Source organism: Micropterus salmoides, unplaced genomic scaffold (assembly GCF_014851395.1).
Source record: "Micropterus salmoides isolate LMB-PRFRI ecotype aquatic unplaced genomic scaffold, ASM1485139v1 Ms_hic_scaffold_3, whole genome shotgun sequence".
Classification (NCBI taxonomy): Eukaryota; Metazoa; Chordata; class Actinopteri; order Centrarchiformes; family Centrarchidae; genus Micropterus; species Micropterus salmoides.
Window position 1 is genome coordinate 35,766,358 of NW_024042261.1, and position 19,800 is coordinate 35,786,157.

The 19,800-nt window shown below is 40.5% G+C and overlaps 1 protein-coding gene across 1 annotated transcript; it reads left to right on the plus strand.

Annotated features, from left to right (window-relative positions):
• Positions 1 to 559: 559 nt before the first annotated feature.
• Positions 560 to 12,743, plus strand: bbc3 (BCL2 binding component 3). The gene is made up of 4 exons (XM_038693584.1): positions 560 to 886; positions 2,228 to 2,600; positions 7,091 to 7,269; positions 9,832 to 12,743. The coding sequence occupies exons 2-4, from the start codon at positions 2,240 to 2,242 to the stop codon at positions 9,925 to 9,927; spliced, it is 636 nt and encodes a 211-aa protein (XP_038549512.1). The 5' UTR covers positions 560 to 886; positions 2,228 to 2,239; the 3' UTR covers positions 9,928 to 12,743.
• The last annotated feature ends 7,057 nt before the right edge of the window (positions 12,744 to 19,800 follow it).

Below are 19,800 nucleotides of genomic sequence, written 5' to 3' on the forward strand. Positions count from 1 at the left end.
TGCACCTCATATGGACATAATGTGTAGTTTCTGTTTTGCTTTGGACATTTTGTGAGTTTCAGGTGGTTTTAAAACAATAATAAACATTGACATACAAGCATTTTGTTATACATATTTTTAATTATTTGTCTCAATAAATTTACTCATTAAAAAAAAAGATTATTTCACCCATGTTTAGCCTGTTTGAGCATTTACATAATTGGTTAGCCTATATATGTTTAGGACTATATGATCCTTTCTCACTATAAGGATGTTTCAATGGTGTTAAAATTTCTTTCTTATTAATACCTACTATTATGCATTATAAAAATGTATTTTATGTTATTATCTTCATTTAACCAGGAAAGACTCGCTGAAGTTAATACAAAATTAACACAATAACATTAATAAAACCAGAAATGTAGGCTATTGAATTTAACATGAACAAACACAACAAGAAATACTTTTTTCATTGGGCTCAATAAAAACATGTCCACGTGGGTTTTTAGTCTGAAAAGTGACACCGGATGTCAGCTGTACTTCTTCAATCTGCTTTGACAAAGACGGTAATAAAAGCAGTGAAGACCGCTCGGTGGTGAAAAGCCCGGACAGACAACTGCGCAGACAACAAGCCGCTCCGTTATCCGCCACATCTCGTCGGTATTTTTGTTTTGATGGGTTAATCTGCGACCGAAGAACAGAAGCTGAATAACAGAGACAATCCGAACAGGGAAACTTGAAATGGAATGACACCTTTTCCCCCCTCGAGTGGACTTTTTGTCGTCGTCTTGTGATCCCGGTGGCATTAACCGCTTGTTTTGGCACATTTGATCCCGTCTGATGTCCACCTGCTGCCGCCGGTTTGTGACCTGCAGACAGCCTCACCACGGAGCATCAGATTGACCAAGTAGGTGCACAAGTTGGTTGTGTGTTTAAAATCCTATGGTTGCATCATCTGTCCCGCTGTCACAAGGAAGAAAAAAAAAAACCCTGCAACACATCATGATGTCTTGCTTCTTTAAAATGATTTCCTCGCCTTATCTTTTATAACATATTTGCAGGTTATAGTTACACATAGCTTCGACTTTTGGGTTTATTTGTGAGTGCGTGGATCTTTCTGTGACCCTTAAAGTGTTAAGTTATATGTTTGGGACAAGTCCTGACTTGTTAAGTTACAGAAACATGAGCAACATCCATGGGGAGAGAAATTAAAATAAATGTCATGTAGGTTTGAGACTAAAACTGCGATTTACACATATTATCTTGGATATCTGGATGGCTGCCATAAAATCACTGTTATTAATTAATTATTTTATCGACCCGAAACGCAGTGTAGTTGTAACTTTAGTTACGCACCTCGCGGGAATTTTTATTCCTTTACTCGTTTTTGTTCCGACGTCAAATATTTGTGCCAAAATTACTTTAATTCCACTTTACAAGGATTGTTCATTCACACTGTTTTCTGCTTGCTGACTAAACGTTGATATTTTCCTTCATGGCACAAATGACTGCCGTTAAAAGTTCACGCACACGCCTCTTTGCTGCCTGTGTGTGTGTGTGCGCGCGCGCGTCCTCGTGCTCGTGCTCGTGCAGCACGGATTTGTTTACAAACACGCGTCTCGTGCTCATGAATGGGAGCCGCCGTTGCCCTCTACCGGCCGATGGCAGGTTGGTGGGTCAAACTGGTGAAGAAAAGAGGAAGGACAAAAACAATGGTACTAAAATTAGAAATGTGGATTTATCTATTTTAAAAATATTGTTTTTAAAACACATCTTTGGACACAAGTCCAATATGTTGTTACATTTGAATTATCATTAGATAACTGTGGATAAATCAGAGCTAAAACAATTAGCTGATTAATTGATTAGATGTCAATTACTAAATTAATCACCAACTATTTTTTAAATCGATTGTTGGCTTTGAGTCCTTTTTTAAAGATAAAAAACGTTAAATTCTCTGATTCCAGCTTCTCAAATGGAATTATTTCAGGTTTCTTTACAGAATATATATATATATATATATATATATATATAGATTTAGGACAAAAGAAGACATTTGAAGACGTCACTTTAGTTTTGGGAAACACTCAATGACATTTTTCACAATTTTTTGAACCTAATAAGTAATCAATTAACCGAAAAAAATAATCGGCAGATTAATCGATTATGAAAATAATCGTTAGTTGCAGCCATAGTATAAATATGGGTGTGTAATTACATATGAGCTTGTGTCCCGTGTGTGATTTAGGCTACTGCTGAGATGGCCCGTGCAGAGACCATCGAGAGTGTCGGGGAACCCGGGGGAGGAGGGAACACCTGCCGCATGGGGCTGCCTCGGCCCATCGAAGCCTGGCCCGGCCTGCTCACCACCACCACCATCACCACCAGCTCTAGGACTGGCATCGGTGCCATCCACCATAACCACCACAATCTGCACCCATTGCAGGCTCACTATGTGTCATACTCTCCGCCTTACCCCCACCCAGAGGGGCAGGACGAGCCCCAGACTCACCAGCAGTTATCTGCGTTATCGCCATCACCAGCGCCTCCTCCTTCGCCACTCTGCAATCGGAGGGGCAGAGGCGCAGTTGCACCTAGTGCCTTCTCAGGACAGCAGTCAGGTAAGATAATAGCATTCACTTATAACCAAAGGAAAATAGTGCTAGATGCTTAAAAACAAACCTTAGTGGAGGTTAAAAATCTTACTTTAAAAGTAATAGCACGTGAGTTGCAGCACGTCGTCATTAAAACCATTTCGGTTCGTGCTCCCTTTGTGTTGACACACAGGGAAATTGGGCCAACAAGGTCTGTATCAGAGCACATCAGCTGCCAGAACAAGCAACTACAGGGCCAGCATTGATTTTCGGCCAATGCTGGCTGCAGGAACAAGCTCATCAGATATACTAGACGAGCAGCAGTGGATGCAGGTTCCGATGAAACAGTGGAAATTGTGACTCATCCATGCAGCGCAGTTTGCCTTTCAGACCTCCACCCTTAAACAAACAGTGAAGTTATCAGTTAGCAGAGACTGTTTGGGCTGTGTTGATGGGGGACAGGTGGAGGAGATGAGGAGGAGATGCGTTACAGCTGTGACAGGGAAAAACTCTTCTGCTGCAGAATGGCCACTGTGCCTGAGTATCATGTAGCAACACTGGACCCAGACAATAAAACTGCTCAAACCGGTTTTGTTCAGCAGACAATACAATATATGTTCACGAGGTGTGAAGAGGGGAGGTTACAATGGCAAGGATGGGTATTAGACTATTAATATTTTGGCTCAAGTTAGACAGGAACATCTATTTTACATTCATAGATATTGCACCTGTTTCTGTGCGTTGTCAAAGACAGGTATTAAAAGCAGCTTTTGTTGCTGGTGCTTCATGTTAGTATTTTGGGAATAAACGGTGTCACAACTAAAAATGTCAGTAAATTGTTTTATTTATGTCTCCAGCAGCTAGTTTCTCGCTATTAAAGTGATTCTGCCTCAACCCCTGTCAGTGAGAGTGATTCCCCTCGGAAGTCAAATTACTTCTCAGTTTGTTTAATTTGGCCTCTTGTGTGTTTAGTCAATACAGGAGAGCTTTGAGTTGTGATGACTGGAGTCACCTTTTATTATCACAGGATGGAGCGTGTAGAGTCAATCGAAACTTCAGTATCCTGGTGTGAAATTTAGAAGTGGTAGAAAGGGAAATTCAGGAGGCAGCAGTGGCTCAGCAGGTGGACATTTGGCTGTGAGCCTCTGTTTTGTGACAGCTTTGTAGCAATATAAACAGACAAGTTGTGTCTGCCTCCACCTCCTACTCCTCCTCCTCCTCCTCCTCCCTCATCTGTGGGTCAGCTGTGAATCTCAGGCATGTTCAGACATGTCCTCTGCACTCAGGCTGCAACAGAGAGAGCTTCCTCCCGCTCTGAGCGGCTCAGCCAGGCAGCACAAAGTCATGTCAGGCAGTCAGTTTATCTTTAGTTTAGCCATTTAGTTCAGGCTGCAGATTTCTCATTTTTCAAGTCATTAATTTAGTCAGTCACGTTTGTAAGTTAAACAGCCAGATTCAGAGAAGCCAATTTGTTGGACTTAAAAATGTGTTAATCAGGCTTATCAATCAGTTCACGACTCACACAGTTAGACAGCCAGTGAGTTTATCTTTAGTTTTTACATTCAATCAGGCCTCAGATTTCTAATTTTTAAGACATTTATTTAGTCAGGCAGTTAAGTTTGTTAATTAAGATTCAGAAAAACAACTGTTTGTTAGACTTTGTGTTAATAAGGCTTATCAATCAGTTCACTAATCACACACTTAAACAGTCAGTTAATTAGAAAGTCAGTTTGTTATCCAGTCAGTAAGGTAATTAGCTACTCAGTAACCTAGTTAATCAATTAGTCAGAAAATTAGGATGATCCACAAGACTCCTAACCAGTCAGTCAAGTAACCAATAAACATAAATATTTTTATACATAATGGCGAGGTAGAATAGCGGCGCAACATTCCCATTAGTAAAGTTATATAACATAAAGTTAGGAAGTTATCCAGCTCACCATGAAGCGTTATGAGCCCCTGTTAGTAGGGCAAAATAAAAGGCAAGACAAGTTAATTTCTTAAACATATCCCCTTGTTTTTAACCAGCTACTTGTAGTTTATTTATTTATTTGCACCTATTAAAGTGATTTTACCCCTTGTATGGGCATCTTATTCCATAGTGTATGCTGTAGGTATTTATTTTACTTTTACAATATGTTACCGTAAGCATAGCCATCTTCAAGATACAAAAAAAACAATAAAATGTTCTTTTATGTGTCAACAAATAGACATTGAGCTTAGGGGGGCGTCTTACCCCAAACTACCCTATTTCTGGTCTAGTCTGTTTGGATTTTTAATGCCCCCCAATAACTAAACCCCCCTGCCTCCCACATTTAACTGGTCAGGGGATCTCTCTGTTACCTTGTCAGTCTGTCAGCCTATCACACAGAGAGGTTTATCCCCAGTCCTGCCCCCTTTTCCTCCCGTCCACCCTATCACAGCACAGACCCCCACTCTGCCCGGCCAATCACGTCAAGACGTCTCCAGGAGCGCTGCCTCAGAGTTACCTTGGCAACAAGCCACGGTTTCCAATTGTTTTTTTTTTCTACGCTCTCTCTTTTCTGTCTCTCAGTCTGTCTAGTCACCTGCATCTTTAAAGGATCAGCTGTAATCCTACTAGAGCTATGGTTGCCGCAGGCGCTCAGCTCGGTGCCGGAGACAGGGGTCGTTTCATAGAGACAGTAAAGAAACGGGGGACCCAAAGGTCTATCGTAGGAAGATTAGAACAGGTTATCTACTCATCTTAAAGAGAATTGATATTCAAAACCAAAGACATTGTCATTTAATACAATATAATTCAGAATAAATAAAAACATTTTATGCTTTTATAATGCTTGTTGGCTTTTTCCCTTGTGTTATATATCTTTTTTGTGCATGTAATACATTTTCAAAGTCTCCCACAGAAAAAACTGCTCCCGAACTGCCTGAAAGCAGATTGATTTTAATGCAGCCTTTACTTCTGTGAATAAGTTGTGTCACTTTGTAACACTCGTCATAATGCTCGCCTGGCGGCTACTGTGGCACGCCCTCAAAAACACAAGTGGAAAAACCTACGAGCTCACCCCCACACTCCCAACCAAGCGTTAAATGGACATTATTACCGTGATGTAGAAACAGTGCGCAGTTAAAACTTTACGTATGAAAGATCAATATATTGCCAAGACGAAGCGGTGAAAACACAGGGTGAAAAGAGCAACTGCAGCAATGTACAGTATGACAATAAACATATCATGTAAACCTATTCTAGTACAACCCCTAAATACAATTATGAACCTGAAAAAGAGCATAATATTACCTCTTTAAACATTGTTGGATAATCAAGCAAACTTTTTATGCCATTATATTACATTTGGGAAGTGTTTCTTTGTTTAATTTTGTGTTACATGATAAACAACAGACATGATAAAATGCAGAAAGAGGAGAAGAAAGAGAAAAGTATCAGTGCTCTGGGTTTCCTGCTGTAGTTTAATCATGCATGTGGTAATAATACATACACTCTTCTACATTATAAAATAGGCTTTAGCTGATTCTAGAAGCAAGAAAAATAAACAAGCAAGTAAGTAAACACAAACAAGTAATAGACAAATGAACATTTTTTTTCTAAAACAGTCAGAAAATGCTTTCAAATCGAACAAACCATGACATTTAATTCACGCTAGTTTTCATAAAACTATTGATAATTGCGATGAAGCGACCAGACAGAAGGTACAGGTATCTGTCTGTTTAAAAAAAAAAACACAAAAGCTGTAAACACACAAACACACACACACACACACACACACACACAGTACCTCTCAATACCAGACTTATTAAGCAGATTAAGAGATTACTCTCCCAAGTTCCATGAAGAGGAAAATAAGACACCAGTCTCCTTAAGAAAATATATACGTGTTTGTGTTTGTGTGTGCGAGTTCGGCCAGAGAACTTAACCTCACTGCGACCCACAGTAACTATTTTTGGTATATTGTTAATGTCAGAGGTGAAGGCTGAGGTTTAAATGTGTATAGCAAGAAAATTCACTTCCTGTTCTTTCTGCATCATAAACAGTAACCTCCCCCTTTTCATTTTATGCAAGCAAAAACAAGCCCGTGCAAACATATGAAAGCAAAAATATTTTAATCTGTATTGTTATCTATTTCTATATATTACTGCAAGTTACCTGTAAAGTCACATTGCTGTTGAACGTGATGATCAGCAACGGCCTGAAAGGGGGTGACTGAGGATGTCTGGGAAGTCTGTGTATGATATTGTCTGTATTTGTGTCTAAACTGAATAGTATGTGTGCGTTGATCACCCCAACTTGAACATCTACATCAGTGTACACTGCTTTGTTGAGAAAATGATGCATAACCAGAGGCTCTGCCTGATAAAGTGCTACTGTCTTTTCATACATGAATGTTTCTTCTCAAGAGAGAGACAGAGAGTCAGAGCATGAGGAAGAACTATGCTAAAAATAAAATGAGGAAGAAATGCTTTTTTTTCTGCGTTAGTTTCTTATTTTCTTATTTATTTTTTTTCGCTTTTTTCTGCTGCAGACTCAGCCAGAGAGGAGCCCTTACCTGACTTGCTGCCCCAGAATGAGCCCCCATCCTGGGCTTCACCCCATCACAGACCCCCCAGGGCAGAGGCAGTGCAGGAGCTGGAGGTCAGGAGAGTGGCCGACCAGCTGAGGGCCATTGGAGATGAATTTAATGCCACAGTCCTCCACAGAGCGGTAAGAGCAGGGGCAGGGCTTCAGTGTGAAATGTAGAGTGTGTTTAGTTGTCAACCTTGAGTTAGTTAGGTTGACATTTTTGTATTTCTCACAAAATACTAATGTAGATAAGTTAATATGGAGTCTTGAATAGAAAGGAGTGTTTAACAAAAAATGATTTTCGGGAAGTTCTTGATGATGATTCAAAATACTCCTTCAGCAGACGTGTAAAAATGATTTTATCTTAGGAGTATATGCTTTTCTAGTCTTTTCGACCACTCAAAGCGCTTTTACACAACCTCACATTCACACACATTCATGCACTGAGCCTAAGTGCTCAAACAGACACTAACATTCACACACATTCAATCACTGGCGGAACAGCCGACCTTCCGATTAACGGGCAACTCGCTCTACCTCCTGAGCCACAGCTGCCCGAGAAAAATGTAAGCCAAACCAGTCTCCTCCAGAGCATATATTTATTTTTCAAAGCGGCCCATGTTTCGCTTTTGTTTGTGTGCACAAAAAAACGTGCACGTTCACAAGCGAAAACAACAATTTCACCTCAGTCAGAGCCGTTATGTCGTCTCAGCTTCCTCACTTACAAACACGCACACGTGTAAAATTTGATTTTATCAGAGTAACAGAAGGCCACAAGCTTTTCTGTTTCCCTTTTAAAAAGTTGTGATTGAGATATTGACACATGCCGTCAATCAGATGATGAACACACTTAAAACTTTCATTCATCGCAGTGAGGGTACAGGCCAGAGGGGATTTTCAGTGTTTTCCCTACATGTGTGTGTGTACAGTGTTTAGTGTGTCCTTGAATACAGCACAGTCACATTGCTTCTTATCAGTCCAGTGTGTTCTTGCCTGGATGAGCATGTGAGTGTGCATGCTTGTGTATGTGTTGTATGTTATGTGTGTGTGTGTGTGTGTGTGTGTGTGTGTGTGTGTGTGTGGCATTAGTGATCAGCACAGATCAATACATGCATGTGTGTGAGAGATTAAATCGATGTCATGAGTGTGCTGTGAGCCAGGTTTTATCTTCCTTCCTTCATCCTCTTCCTCTCTTCTGTACTTCCTCCCTACTTACACTTTCTTTTCTTCTCTTTCTTTTTTTTATTGTTAATCTTTATACAAATTATAGTCCTTCCTTTCTTCTTTCTCTCCTCACTCCCTCAATTGATCTCCCTCCCATTTCACTTTTTTCTCTTACACCGTTTCCATCCTCGTCACTCTTCCTCCATTCTTTATCATTCTCTATATAGATTCAATAACATGATTTGGTACAGTAGTTTTCAGAAATAATTCAAAATGTAATTTTTTTTACCTAAAAACAACACAAAAGACTTCACACATTCAAATAATCCTCGCTGACGTACAGATTAAATGACAGTGTTTTCCTCCTCTGCTGTCTATCTGATCCTTTTTTTTATTGTTATTGCTTTATCTCCTCCCTCCCTCCCTCTGTACTCTAGATCGCGTGAGGAGTTGGCAGCAGCTCTCCCTCCTCCACCGTCTCCCCCGCCACACATACGCACACACACACCTCCCCACTGCTCTCTCTCTCCCTCACCATCCCGCCTTTTGCACATAAACAAAGATGACATCAGCTACTCTTTGCTCTGACTCAGACATGGATGGTACACACACACTTTATGAGGGTGAAACAGGCTCTTTGCAGCCATGTGCAGCGGGTTTCTACGGTTCTGCTATCTGTCTGCTGTGTGCATGTGTGTGTGTGTGCATGAGAAACACAGACAGATACTTTATTCTCAAGGGGAAATTGAGGAAATTGTGCATGTGTGTGTTGTTTATAACCCAGCCGGGGCCAAGAGCACAAAGAGATGCTTTTTTCTAAACGAGCAATGAAACAAAAGAAATAAGGAAAGGAGGGATGTAGATTGTAAAGGAAGGAGTTAGGGAAGAAGGGATGGAGGGAGGGAAGGTTAACCACAGGCATGGGAGGTTCAAGCAGTTCTTAGTAGCATCCTTAACACAGACACACTTGTTTATCTTCCTGTTCGAGCTGGCTGAGTGTTCCTCATAATTTCATGCAGACATGTAGTCTCTCTTTCTCTCTACTGCATCCTTCCCTTCTTCACTCCTCTCCCCAAAAATAACATCATGTTACATTTTTGCCTGCCAAGTCCTCTGTCTTTATGAGATATCAAATAATCAGCTTAAAGGATTTTTTTCCCTTTTGTTTTTTAGTTTTCATATGGTCTGTTTTAAACATTTGGCACGTTTGACATGTGTTCAGAATAAATCGTCATCCTCTGAAGCACTTTGAGAACAATCACATGAGCTCAGTCAAACTAATTTAAACACTTACAGGTTCTAACATTTTTGTGGATGTCTACTTCAGCACCTTTGGAAAAGAGCTGTCTTTCTTATCTGCTGCTACACATGTCAACAGGGACAATGGGGAACAGCATTGTATGAGCTGTTTGTAGGTCACTTTGTCAATAAATGCGCATTGTTTAGCATCTTGGTTTCCCTAAAAAGGTCAGATATTGAATAATCCAATGAGTCTGTGTTTTGTTTGGACTAACAAATCTCTCTGTCTCTCTCTCACAGCATGCTGCCCCTCACTGGCAGGACTGGAGAGAGGCCTGCCGAGGACTTTTCAACTTCATCACCCAGACTGTCAGCACTCTCTACAGGCTCACGTAGAGGGAGGCACCTCTCACCTCCAACCACCGGTTATCATTTTTACATTCAGGACTTGAAAACGGAACAATCCTGAACCTGCAGGATAAACGTGCCCTGAAATCAAACATTTGCTTGAACAGAAAGAATTTGTAAGGATGAGATCAGCAGCTGGAGGTGTCGGTGCCACCTGTGGGCTGGATCAGGGTGCTACCTGTGGAAACTGGACCCTGCCTGTCTGTCTGTCTGACAGTCCGTCTGTCAGTCAGTCTGCTGGTACAGACTGGATCTGACGGACCGACTGCCGCTTTCCTATCTGTATATTTTGTAAAATCCACTTGCTTTCACTGTCTTTGTCATCGTCTCGGGGGTCAGCTCTTTATGTAGCAGGCGTGACTCAAGTGTGTGTATGTGTGTATGCGCGTGGCAGACCTTGGTCAAATGGAAAGGTTGTGTACACTGAGATGTCATTGCAGAGACGTTTATATTCATTTTGGAAAATACAGATATTTCAAAATTGGCCTGTCAGTAGTACAGATGAGTCTGTTTGGAAGTGAAGGTCTTCATTATCTTTTGGAGTAGATGCTATACATCAGTTCATCCCTTTGTAAAATCTTCTTCTGTGGAAACTTTATCCTTCAGACACCCTCTGATAACCTAATTTAGAGGATCACACACATGATTTGAACATGGTCTGATGTGCACGTATTACTGTTGTGTCTTTATTTTGCCCCCATTCTTAAAAACTGTGAAACTGGACTCCGTGTTTGCATCGCAGGGAAAAGTCGGGTGTTATTCCTTTATGCCACAGAGTGAACCTCTCTCCCAATCTGAAACTGCTTAATTTCATCATATGACGTGCCTTTCTGCTCAGCGCTCTGTTGAGGCCTAATCTTTAACATCAGGACAATCAGCCACACACACACACATTCAAATAAATATACACACACTCTCTTCAAGTGCTTTGTTTTCAGTCTCAAAACTCAAGTGTCATTTGCATCACATTCAATAGTTTAGCGACAGCCTGGTTTGAGGTCATTTAAGGACAGAAACAGCTTAATCCCCGGCAAGCACACACACATTTTGCCATTCCACCGTTCATACAGCCAGTGTTGGGAGCTGGAAGGTCTCACCCGTCTGTGTCGACAATGTTTATAGTTACTTGATCGTTTGTAAATATTTTTTTGGAAGATGAATTTCATATGAACGTTTTGGTGGACTTGTAAAGTACCCATCAAAGCCAGAGTTCACTGTGTTTGGGAGATCTTGTTTGTATTTCTGAGCAGAGTTTGAATTTAAATCCAGTGGATTTGAGATGGGATTCCATGAGTTAAAGAAAAATATATGATTTGGATATTTTGATTGTTGAAAAGTATTTGATGATGTTTGTAAAAAAAAAAAAAAATGACCCCTTCAGTTGTGCGATTATTTTCATTGTAGTTTGGGAGACAATGTTAATTGCTCGTATTAAGGGCATAATTTATTTTGGAATGTAGCCTATCTGTAGCTTGTTTTTTTTTTGGTTCCTTGAAAATTTCTGATTTTGTTTTTTATGTATTATGTACTATTTATTTTTTTCCAACGTTCCTGATCAAAACTACAAATTAAGTTGTACTTGTTGTGGTAACTGTTAAAACAGAGATTGAATAAGATGGAAGCAAAATCTGTCAAAATACACACTGAAAGTGGAGACATCACTTTAAAAAGCAGAAAAAAATAAATTTCTTGGTATCATCTTTATGATAAAAAAAACTGGCTCAATGGTTTAAAACGGTACTATGCTTTAAAGCAATGGTCTTAATATTAACAATTTACTGATATATTTATTATATATCACCTTCTGTTATTTTTGTGTTTGACACATAAAGCAAAACAAAATGTAAGTGTCTTAACAGAATGACGCAGACCTCTCCAGAAACTGAAAGTGATGTTTTGGCTTTCAGTGTGTATATCAGATGAAATGGACAAGTACCAAAATTCTTCCTTTATACTCTTTATAGCACAAAGAAGACGACATAAGAGCATCACAGACTGTTAGCAATACTCAGAGTTTTTGTTAAACGGCTCAAACTGACTAAACTGAAAAACCCCTTTCACTGAAAATCAGCTGGTTCTTTCTAATTTTCAATGTAAATTTAATTCCAAAACTCATTGTCTGTGTGATTTTGGACAGTGCAAGTGCGACTGGTGCTACACATGCTAAAAACATACATTTATGTACTGTAACATACTTTTAATTTAAGTGAATTTCAACTTTCATTTCAGGAAGCATTCGACTTAAATGTTGGCCCTTATTGACCTGTCACACAAAATGCCTCTAAGATGTGGTTGGCTGTGGTGAATATGTTTCATCAGGATTTGCCATACACATTATTCCACTCTGACTGGGCCTCAGCTAAACAGCTTTGGATGTTTTTAGCACAGGGCCTTGTTTTTTTAACATTTCTGAAAGCCTTGGTGTATAAAGTCATACCACAGCCTGCAGATGTTCAGCTAGCATTGGGGCTAAACTGAGAACAAACTATGCTAGCATGGTAGACGCTCGTTTACTGCTTGTAAATTCATATTTTCAGATCAGCCCTACAAACGGGTTTAAAGAAAGTCTAAAATCTGAAGGTGACAGCTAACCTGGCACTATGTGCACGTGCAGTTGCTCACTCTCTGGTTGTTTTTCTTGTGAGAGTGCACTTCTTGGTTCAGGACTGGCCTCCCTGCTACGACGCTCTGTCATCACATGCAGTGTGTATTTGCTGTTTTTCGACTTTTTTCTATTGTGAACTTTCTACTGGAATTTTTGTACTTTTTTCTTTTTTTATACAATAAAGATAAGGAGAACTATATTCATTTGTTTGGTGTTTCATGTCTTAACATTAGACGCAGTAGATGCAGTATGTATTGTATGTATGTAAAACTAAAATAAATTACGTTACATATTACAAGGACTAATATTTAATTTTTGATAAAATATGAAACCATTGCCAATTAAAGTTTTTAGAATTTCCTTGTCTTGCACTGTGATAACATATAATCATGTTTCATGTAACGACCCACAGTATGAGTTGTTTAATATTTCTAAAAGAAACTTCCATAGTTTTGTCATTTAATCCCACCGTTCAGGAGTTTTCAAGTGACTGATTAACTGGCTGGTATATTTTGCTGAAATTGTTTTAAGATTTTTCCACACTTGTTACAGCATGTCTGGTAAATCAATCTGGTACAGTGCATCAAATGGTAACGTTTATGTTTTACTGTACGCTGTCCCTTTTAAATAAATTAATGAATAATAATGTATCTAGTAAAAATACCTCGACTATTGCAATGCCCTCCCAGCGGGTCTTTTAGCTTGTGTGGTGAAACCCCTAAAAAATGGTTCAGGTTCAATATTTTGATCAGCCCAAAAAGACTCATGTCACTCCATAACTCAGTGACCTCCACTGGCCACCCATGACCTCCTGAATCAAATACAAGTCACTAATGCTGCACACAGGGTGACTACTGGGTCTGCACCCATCTACCTAAACTCCATAATACAAGCTTACATTCCTTCTCGGCCGCTACGCTCCTCCAACGAAGGCCGCCTGGCTCTGCCATCCCTTCACACAAAGCAATCTCAGTCCCTGTTCTCATCTGTGAACCACGATGGTGGAACGAGCTACCACATGCCATCAGAGCAGGGGCGTCCCTCTCTAACTTTAAGAAGCTCCTGAAAACTCTTCAGAGAACACTTTCTCTTATAACACCTCTAACGCCTAACCTCTATCATGCACTTCATGTGCTCCTCTTCTTCTATCACCTTACAATTCTCTTGTATTTATTGCACTATTCTTTAACTCTTGCTTCTTCACTAGGTATTTATCTCATGGACGCTATACGCACTAATAGCTCTTACTAATATTTATTGCTTTATTGCTGCTTTTACTTGTATCTATTGTCACTTGCAGATCTCTTACTTTACTGATGCTTGTATGTTGTTCCTCTAATGTGCGTCACATTGGATAAAAGCGTCTGTCAAATGAGTTAATGTCATGTAACTAACATTGTTTTGGAGCTGTAAAAAGACGACTTGTAAACTTAAATAGTCCAAGGAAAGACTTACCAAGACAGGAACTACACCAGCTGGGAGTTTCACAAATAAACCTGTTCACTATAGAATTTTCCTTGGTGACGCTTAATGAAATTATTTGCAATGTAATGTAATGTAATGTAATGTAATGTAATGGCTTGTCCAGAGAGACATACATATGAGGTATAATCGGATGACGCCACTCTGCCAGGACAGCAGCAGTTTACTGGAATGTGGTTCAGCAGATGTTTACAGATGTTGGTGGGCGGAGCAGCAGCCCTCTGGCCATGCGTGACAGTGGATGGACAGACACCGCTGCGGTTCTTGATCACATCTGGAGAGCAGCACGGATTAGAAGACATGAGGTCAAGACCCTCGCCCACACACAGAGACGCACCACAAGTGTTTACAGTGATGGTCAACATGACAGTCTGGTGCAAGAGGACCGGCACCAAAATACTTACTCCAGAACATGTTTCTGTGCTTTTAAAGTAGCCTTGAATAATCCTTGTATTGCATGGTAAATACAGTGTTGTTAATGTTGTGTGGAAATGTCTTTCCAGCGTGATCCAGAAGGAATGTATCAAAGGACTTAATCAATTATTGTTTTTAATCATTTATAATCTGGTTAGTTTGTTTATTATTAAACCAACATTTAACATAAGAGAAACACAAGTGCATCACTAGTGAATAAACAAAAAGGTGACACATGAAATTAAATGATTACAGACCAAAACAGATTTCTGATGGCTTTGACCTTTCCATTAAAGGACGTTCTCACTAGTTACTATACCATTCTATGCACTTCCAAGTAAATATTTGTGTTATTTTCAGATAAATAAATGTCTCTTCTGCTAGCCAAAATAACACATTAATCAGTGCTTGATGTCTGGTGACACCCAGAAACACGTGTTTCACAGTTATAATTTGTCTAAAAATAAATCTGCATTTGGGGAGTTTCTGGGTTAAGGGTCTGGTAATGAACCTAAATGTCCCTGTCTGGATCATTGTTTTGACAATTGTCATGCTCTTCCCCACCTCTCTTCCTGTTCTCACTCTATTGTCGCAATCTAATAAACGATTATTATTAGGACAATCGATTGTGTATAATTAAATTACCATGGCACCCTGTTTTTTTTAGCTGTTATTGTTTTTTTAATCTTTAGAGCTGAAATGATACAAGTACTTTGATAATTGATTCATCACTTTAGTCATTTTTCAAGCAAAGATACCAAACACGGGCTCAAATGTGAGGATTTTACTTTTCTCTTTGTCATATGTGATATTGGACTGAATATTTTGGGGTTTTTACACTTTTGGGCGAGTAAGTTATTTAAGGGTGCCACATTGTGCTGCAGAAAATTATTAACAGCCAATTTTCATTATTTTCTGACACACAACACACAACGATTCATCAATAAATCAAGAAAATAAATGGCAGAATTATTGGGCTTTACATAACAAACAAAGGGAAGAATTCACCAGTTTACGAGGAAGAGAAAGGACCTCGTGGCAACCAGCACACACACACTTGTCTGTTACTGAGTCATCAGGCAGTATTGAGACTAGATATCCTTACTTAAACTCCTCTGCAGAATGAGCCAATCATGCAGCCCTCAGAGCTAAATCAGGGATCTGATTGGTGGCAACAACAGGCACTTGGTCTTTGCTGCTAAGTGGAGGCGAAACAGAGAGAGTGACCGCACAGCAGGGGCACTGGCTGGGGTTTAAATGTGTGTGTGTGTGTGTGTGTGTGGGAGTGAGAGAATTTAAGAACAAGAGAGAACATGAAAGAGAGAAAAATGAGAGAAGGAAGATAAACGGGGATGGAGAGAAAGAAATAAGTATAGTAGAGTCAGCATGTGAAGTGTGTAAAGAGTGCAATGAATGTGTGTGTTTGCAGATAAGAGTTTAGCTTTAATTAAAGGGGCAGAATGAGCTTAAAGGGACGTTCCATAATTAATCTCCTTTCCTAATCCCAGGAAAAGAGCAGTGGCACCCTGTGCTGCCTAATCGCTCCTCTGGTTTAATTTCAAGGCTCCACTTGTTTTGGTGCTCCGCAGCCCTCAGTCAGCTGTAAAAACAACACCACTCAAAAGTATACTTGTGTTACTCCATATGTAGTCATGGGTATTATTTTCTACCCAGCCTCTCGCTCATTCATTTTTTAAATTCTCTCTATTCTCAATCACAATCTGTTGATCCTATCTTAATAACACATCCAATTGTCACAGATTAAATTAAAAAAAAAACCTCACAAACAGGGGATTTAAAGTCTCCCTTTATACGATTTGTGTAATATATGTATTCTTGCCTTCACACAACAAACTGTACTGAACTTCATATTAAAAAAGGTGGGAATTAGATCTGGCAGTCGACTTAGAGAATATATCTGTAAGTCATCCAAAAGTCCAAATCACAAATTAATTCACTGCAAATTTTGCAACAGAATCAATTGGTTCCCTATTTTAAGATACAAAAGAGGTTTATTTCAAGTCCAAATTGTGTTCTGTGTGTTCTTCTGTGAGTCTTTTGTTGATGGATATCATTAGGAATTTTCTGTTACAGTAAAGTTATGTTTTTTACAGGACATTGTGATGATGGAAAGTTTCAAGGCTAGAAATGTGGGGGGGGAAAAACTGCTTCAGCAGATATTGCATCTATGACTTATAGTGTATTACTGATTCAAATTCTGATAAGATACATTTTTGGTAAACAGCACCCGCACTGCTTTTACCATATCTGCTGTTGCTGCAGATGTCATACAGCAGTCAGCAGTTGCAGAGGACTGCACCAAAATGAGTGTAATTTGTTCCATTTCCAGTTAGATATATCTCTACAGTTCAGGTTTCACAGGTCTGGCGTGTTAAACAGGTTCAACCACCCACTACCAGGGGCTGAGGTCAGACATGAGACCATAATGCTGGTTTTCCCCCTTTGTAATGCTCTGTTCTTGCTGCCTTGTTTGTGAGGAAGAAGATAGAAAATGCTTTGAGTTTGTCCCTAGGCTCATTGAATGCCTGTCCCCGCCCTTTCCTATTATTCTGCTGCATGTTGCGCGTCACTGAGACACCATAGAGCCATGTTTGGTTCGATGAGTCACATCAAGGTGGTGAGAGGTTATTACCAAATACAGTCATACACTTTGCTGAACATCATATGCCTGACAACTGTCTTTCCCCTTCAGCTCAGATACTGACTTACTGTATTCAAATCCACCACACTGATTTGTTATATTACAAGTGAGATTCTCAGTTTGACCAAAATATTTCTAATAATACTGCCCTTCATTTTTAGACTGTTTCAAAATTTCAAAACACTTTTTATACATTGAAATCAAGGCCACCATATCTCAAGGCTGTGCCTTTACACAAAATGGAAAGTCAACAATGTTTCAGACAGATTTCCTTGTAATCCACAGCAACACCTCAATACAATACAAGGTGAAGCTCTTGCGTTTGAACCCTGCACATAAGTTTGTAGTGATGACACAAGGGTGTGTGGGGTTTAAGAGCTGAAGTGAAAGAGTGAAAAAGCTTACAGTTTTTCCCAGTCAATTGTCAAACTATATGACTGTTGTTATAAACATTAGGTCAGTTGTTCACATGACTACAGTCGTTTATAATTGCTTTGGCACAAAATGCACTGAGTAAGCCTTGCAGATCAAAATACACTGCTCAAAAAAATAAAGGGAACACTAAAATAACACATCCTAGATCTGAATGAATGAAATAATCTCATTAAATACTCCTTTCTTTACATAGTTGAATGTGCTGACAACAAAATCACACAAAAATGATCAATGGAAATCAAATTTATCAACCCATGGAGGTCTGGATTTGGAGTCACATTCAAAATCAAAAGTGGAAAACCACACTACAGGCCGATCCAACTTTGATGTAATGTCCTTAAAACAAGTCAAAATGAGGCTCAGTAGTGTGTGTGGCCTCCACGTGCCTGTATGACCTCCCTACAACGCCTGGGCATGCTCCTGATGAGGTGGTGGATGGTCTCCTGAGGGATCTCCTCCCAGACCTGGACTAAAGCATTCGCCAACTCCTGGACAGTCTGTGGTGCAACGTGGCGTTGGTGGATGGAGCGAGACACGATGTCCCAGATGTGCTCAATTGGATTCAGGTCTGGGGAACAGGCGGGCCGGTCCATAGCATCAATGCCTTCCTCTTGCAGGAACTGCTGACACACTCCAGCCACATGAGGTCTTGTATTGCATTAGGAGGAACCCAGGGCCAACCGCACCAGCATATGGTCTCACAAGGGGTCTGAGGATCTCATCTTGGTACCTAATGGCAGTCAGGCTACCTCTGGCGAGCACATGGAGGGCTGTGCGGCGCCCCCAAAGAAATGTCACCCCACACCATTACTGACCCACCGCCAAACTGGTCATGCTGGAGGATGTTGCAGGCAGCAGAACGTTCTCCACGGCGTCTCCAGACTCGGTCACGTCTGTCACGTGTGCTCAGTGTGAACCTGCTTTCATCTGTGAAGAGCACAGGGCGCCAGTGGTGAATTTGCCAATCTTGGTGTTCTCTGGCAAATGCCAAACGTCCTGCACGGTGTTGGGCTGTAAGCACAACCCCCACCTGTGGACGTCGGGCCCTCATACCATCCTCATGGAGTCTGTTTCTGACCATTTGAGCAGACACATGCACATCTGTGGCCTGCTGGAGGTCATTTTGCAGGGCTCTGGCAGTGCTCCTCCTGCTCCTCCTTGCACAAAGGCAGAGGTAGCGGTCCTGCTGCTGGGTTGTTGCCCTCCTATGGCCTCCTCCACGTCTCCTGATGCACTGGCCTGTCTCCTGGTAGCGCCTCCATGCTCTGGACACTACCTTCTTGCCACAGCTCGCATTGATGTGCCATCCTGGATGAGCTGCACTACCTGAGCCACTTGTGTGGGTTGTAGACTCCGTCTCATGCTACCACTAGAGTGAAAGCACCGCCAGCATTCAAAAGTGACCAAAACATCAGCCAGGAAGCACAGGAACTGAGAAGTGGTCTGTGATCATCACCTGCAGAACCTCTCCTTTAGTGGGGGTGTCTTGCTAATTGCCTATAATTTCCACCTGTTGTCTATTCCATTTGCACAACAGAATGTGAAATTGATTGTCAATCAGTGTTGCTTCCTAAGTGGACAGTTTGATTTCACAGGAGTGTGATTGACTTGGAGTTACATTGTGTTGTTTAGGTGTTCCCTTTATTTTTTTGAGCAGTGTACTTTGCATTTGTTCACTGTTAGATCATATTTCTCTAAAATGCAATTATACACATGTTCATTGTGTAAATCCCTAAATGTAAAATCGAGTAACCAAAAATTACAATAACTTGTCACTCATATATTAGAGTTATAATAGTTATGTGGTATTGTTGTAAAAGTTGTAAGATGGATAGACTTTGGCTTTGACAATTCTATTTCCTCACAATTTAGATCAACCAAAAGCTACTGTTGTCCAATTTAGCTGACAGGTAAAACTCATAACCAGTCAGTTCTCAACCACATTTATACTGCAGGGGTAAGACTCAATGTAACAGAGACAGACAGGGGCAAGAGTCTGCCCGTGCAAGAGGAAGCGGCATTAGAGCACGAGGTGGTTTGGTGAGTGGGAGTGGAAGAGTGAGAGAAAGGCAAAGACACTGAGAAATCTCAAATGAGACACAGGCAACAATTATAGACCATGTAATCGACCATGGCCTAAGTATGACAGAGGCTGGTCAGACAGTGCAGCCTAGTCTGGGCCGGTCCACAGTGTCGTCAAATAAATGTTTTGTTGAAAATACAGTGTGTGCCATGGCTGACATTAATACTATTCAACTGCCGA

Coding starts and splice junctions, on each gene's coding strand:
- bbc3 (XM_038693584.1), top strand. CDS start 2,240: ATGGCCCGTGCAGAGACCATCGAGAGTGTCGGGGAACCCGGGGGAGGA. Junction 2,601..7,090: donor CTTCTCAGGACAGCAGTCAG/GTAAGATAATAG, acceptor TTTCTGCTGCAG/ACTCAGCCAGAGAGGAGCCC. Junction 7,270..9,831: donor CCACAGTCCTCCACAGAGCG/GTAAGAGCAGGG, acceptor TCTCTCTCACAG/CATGCTGCCCCTCACTGGCA.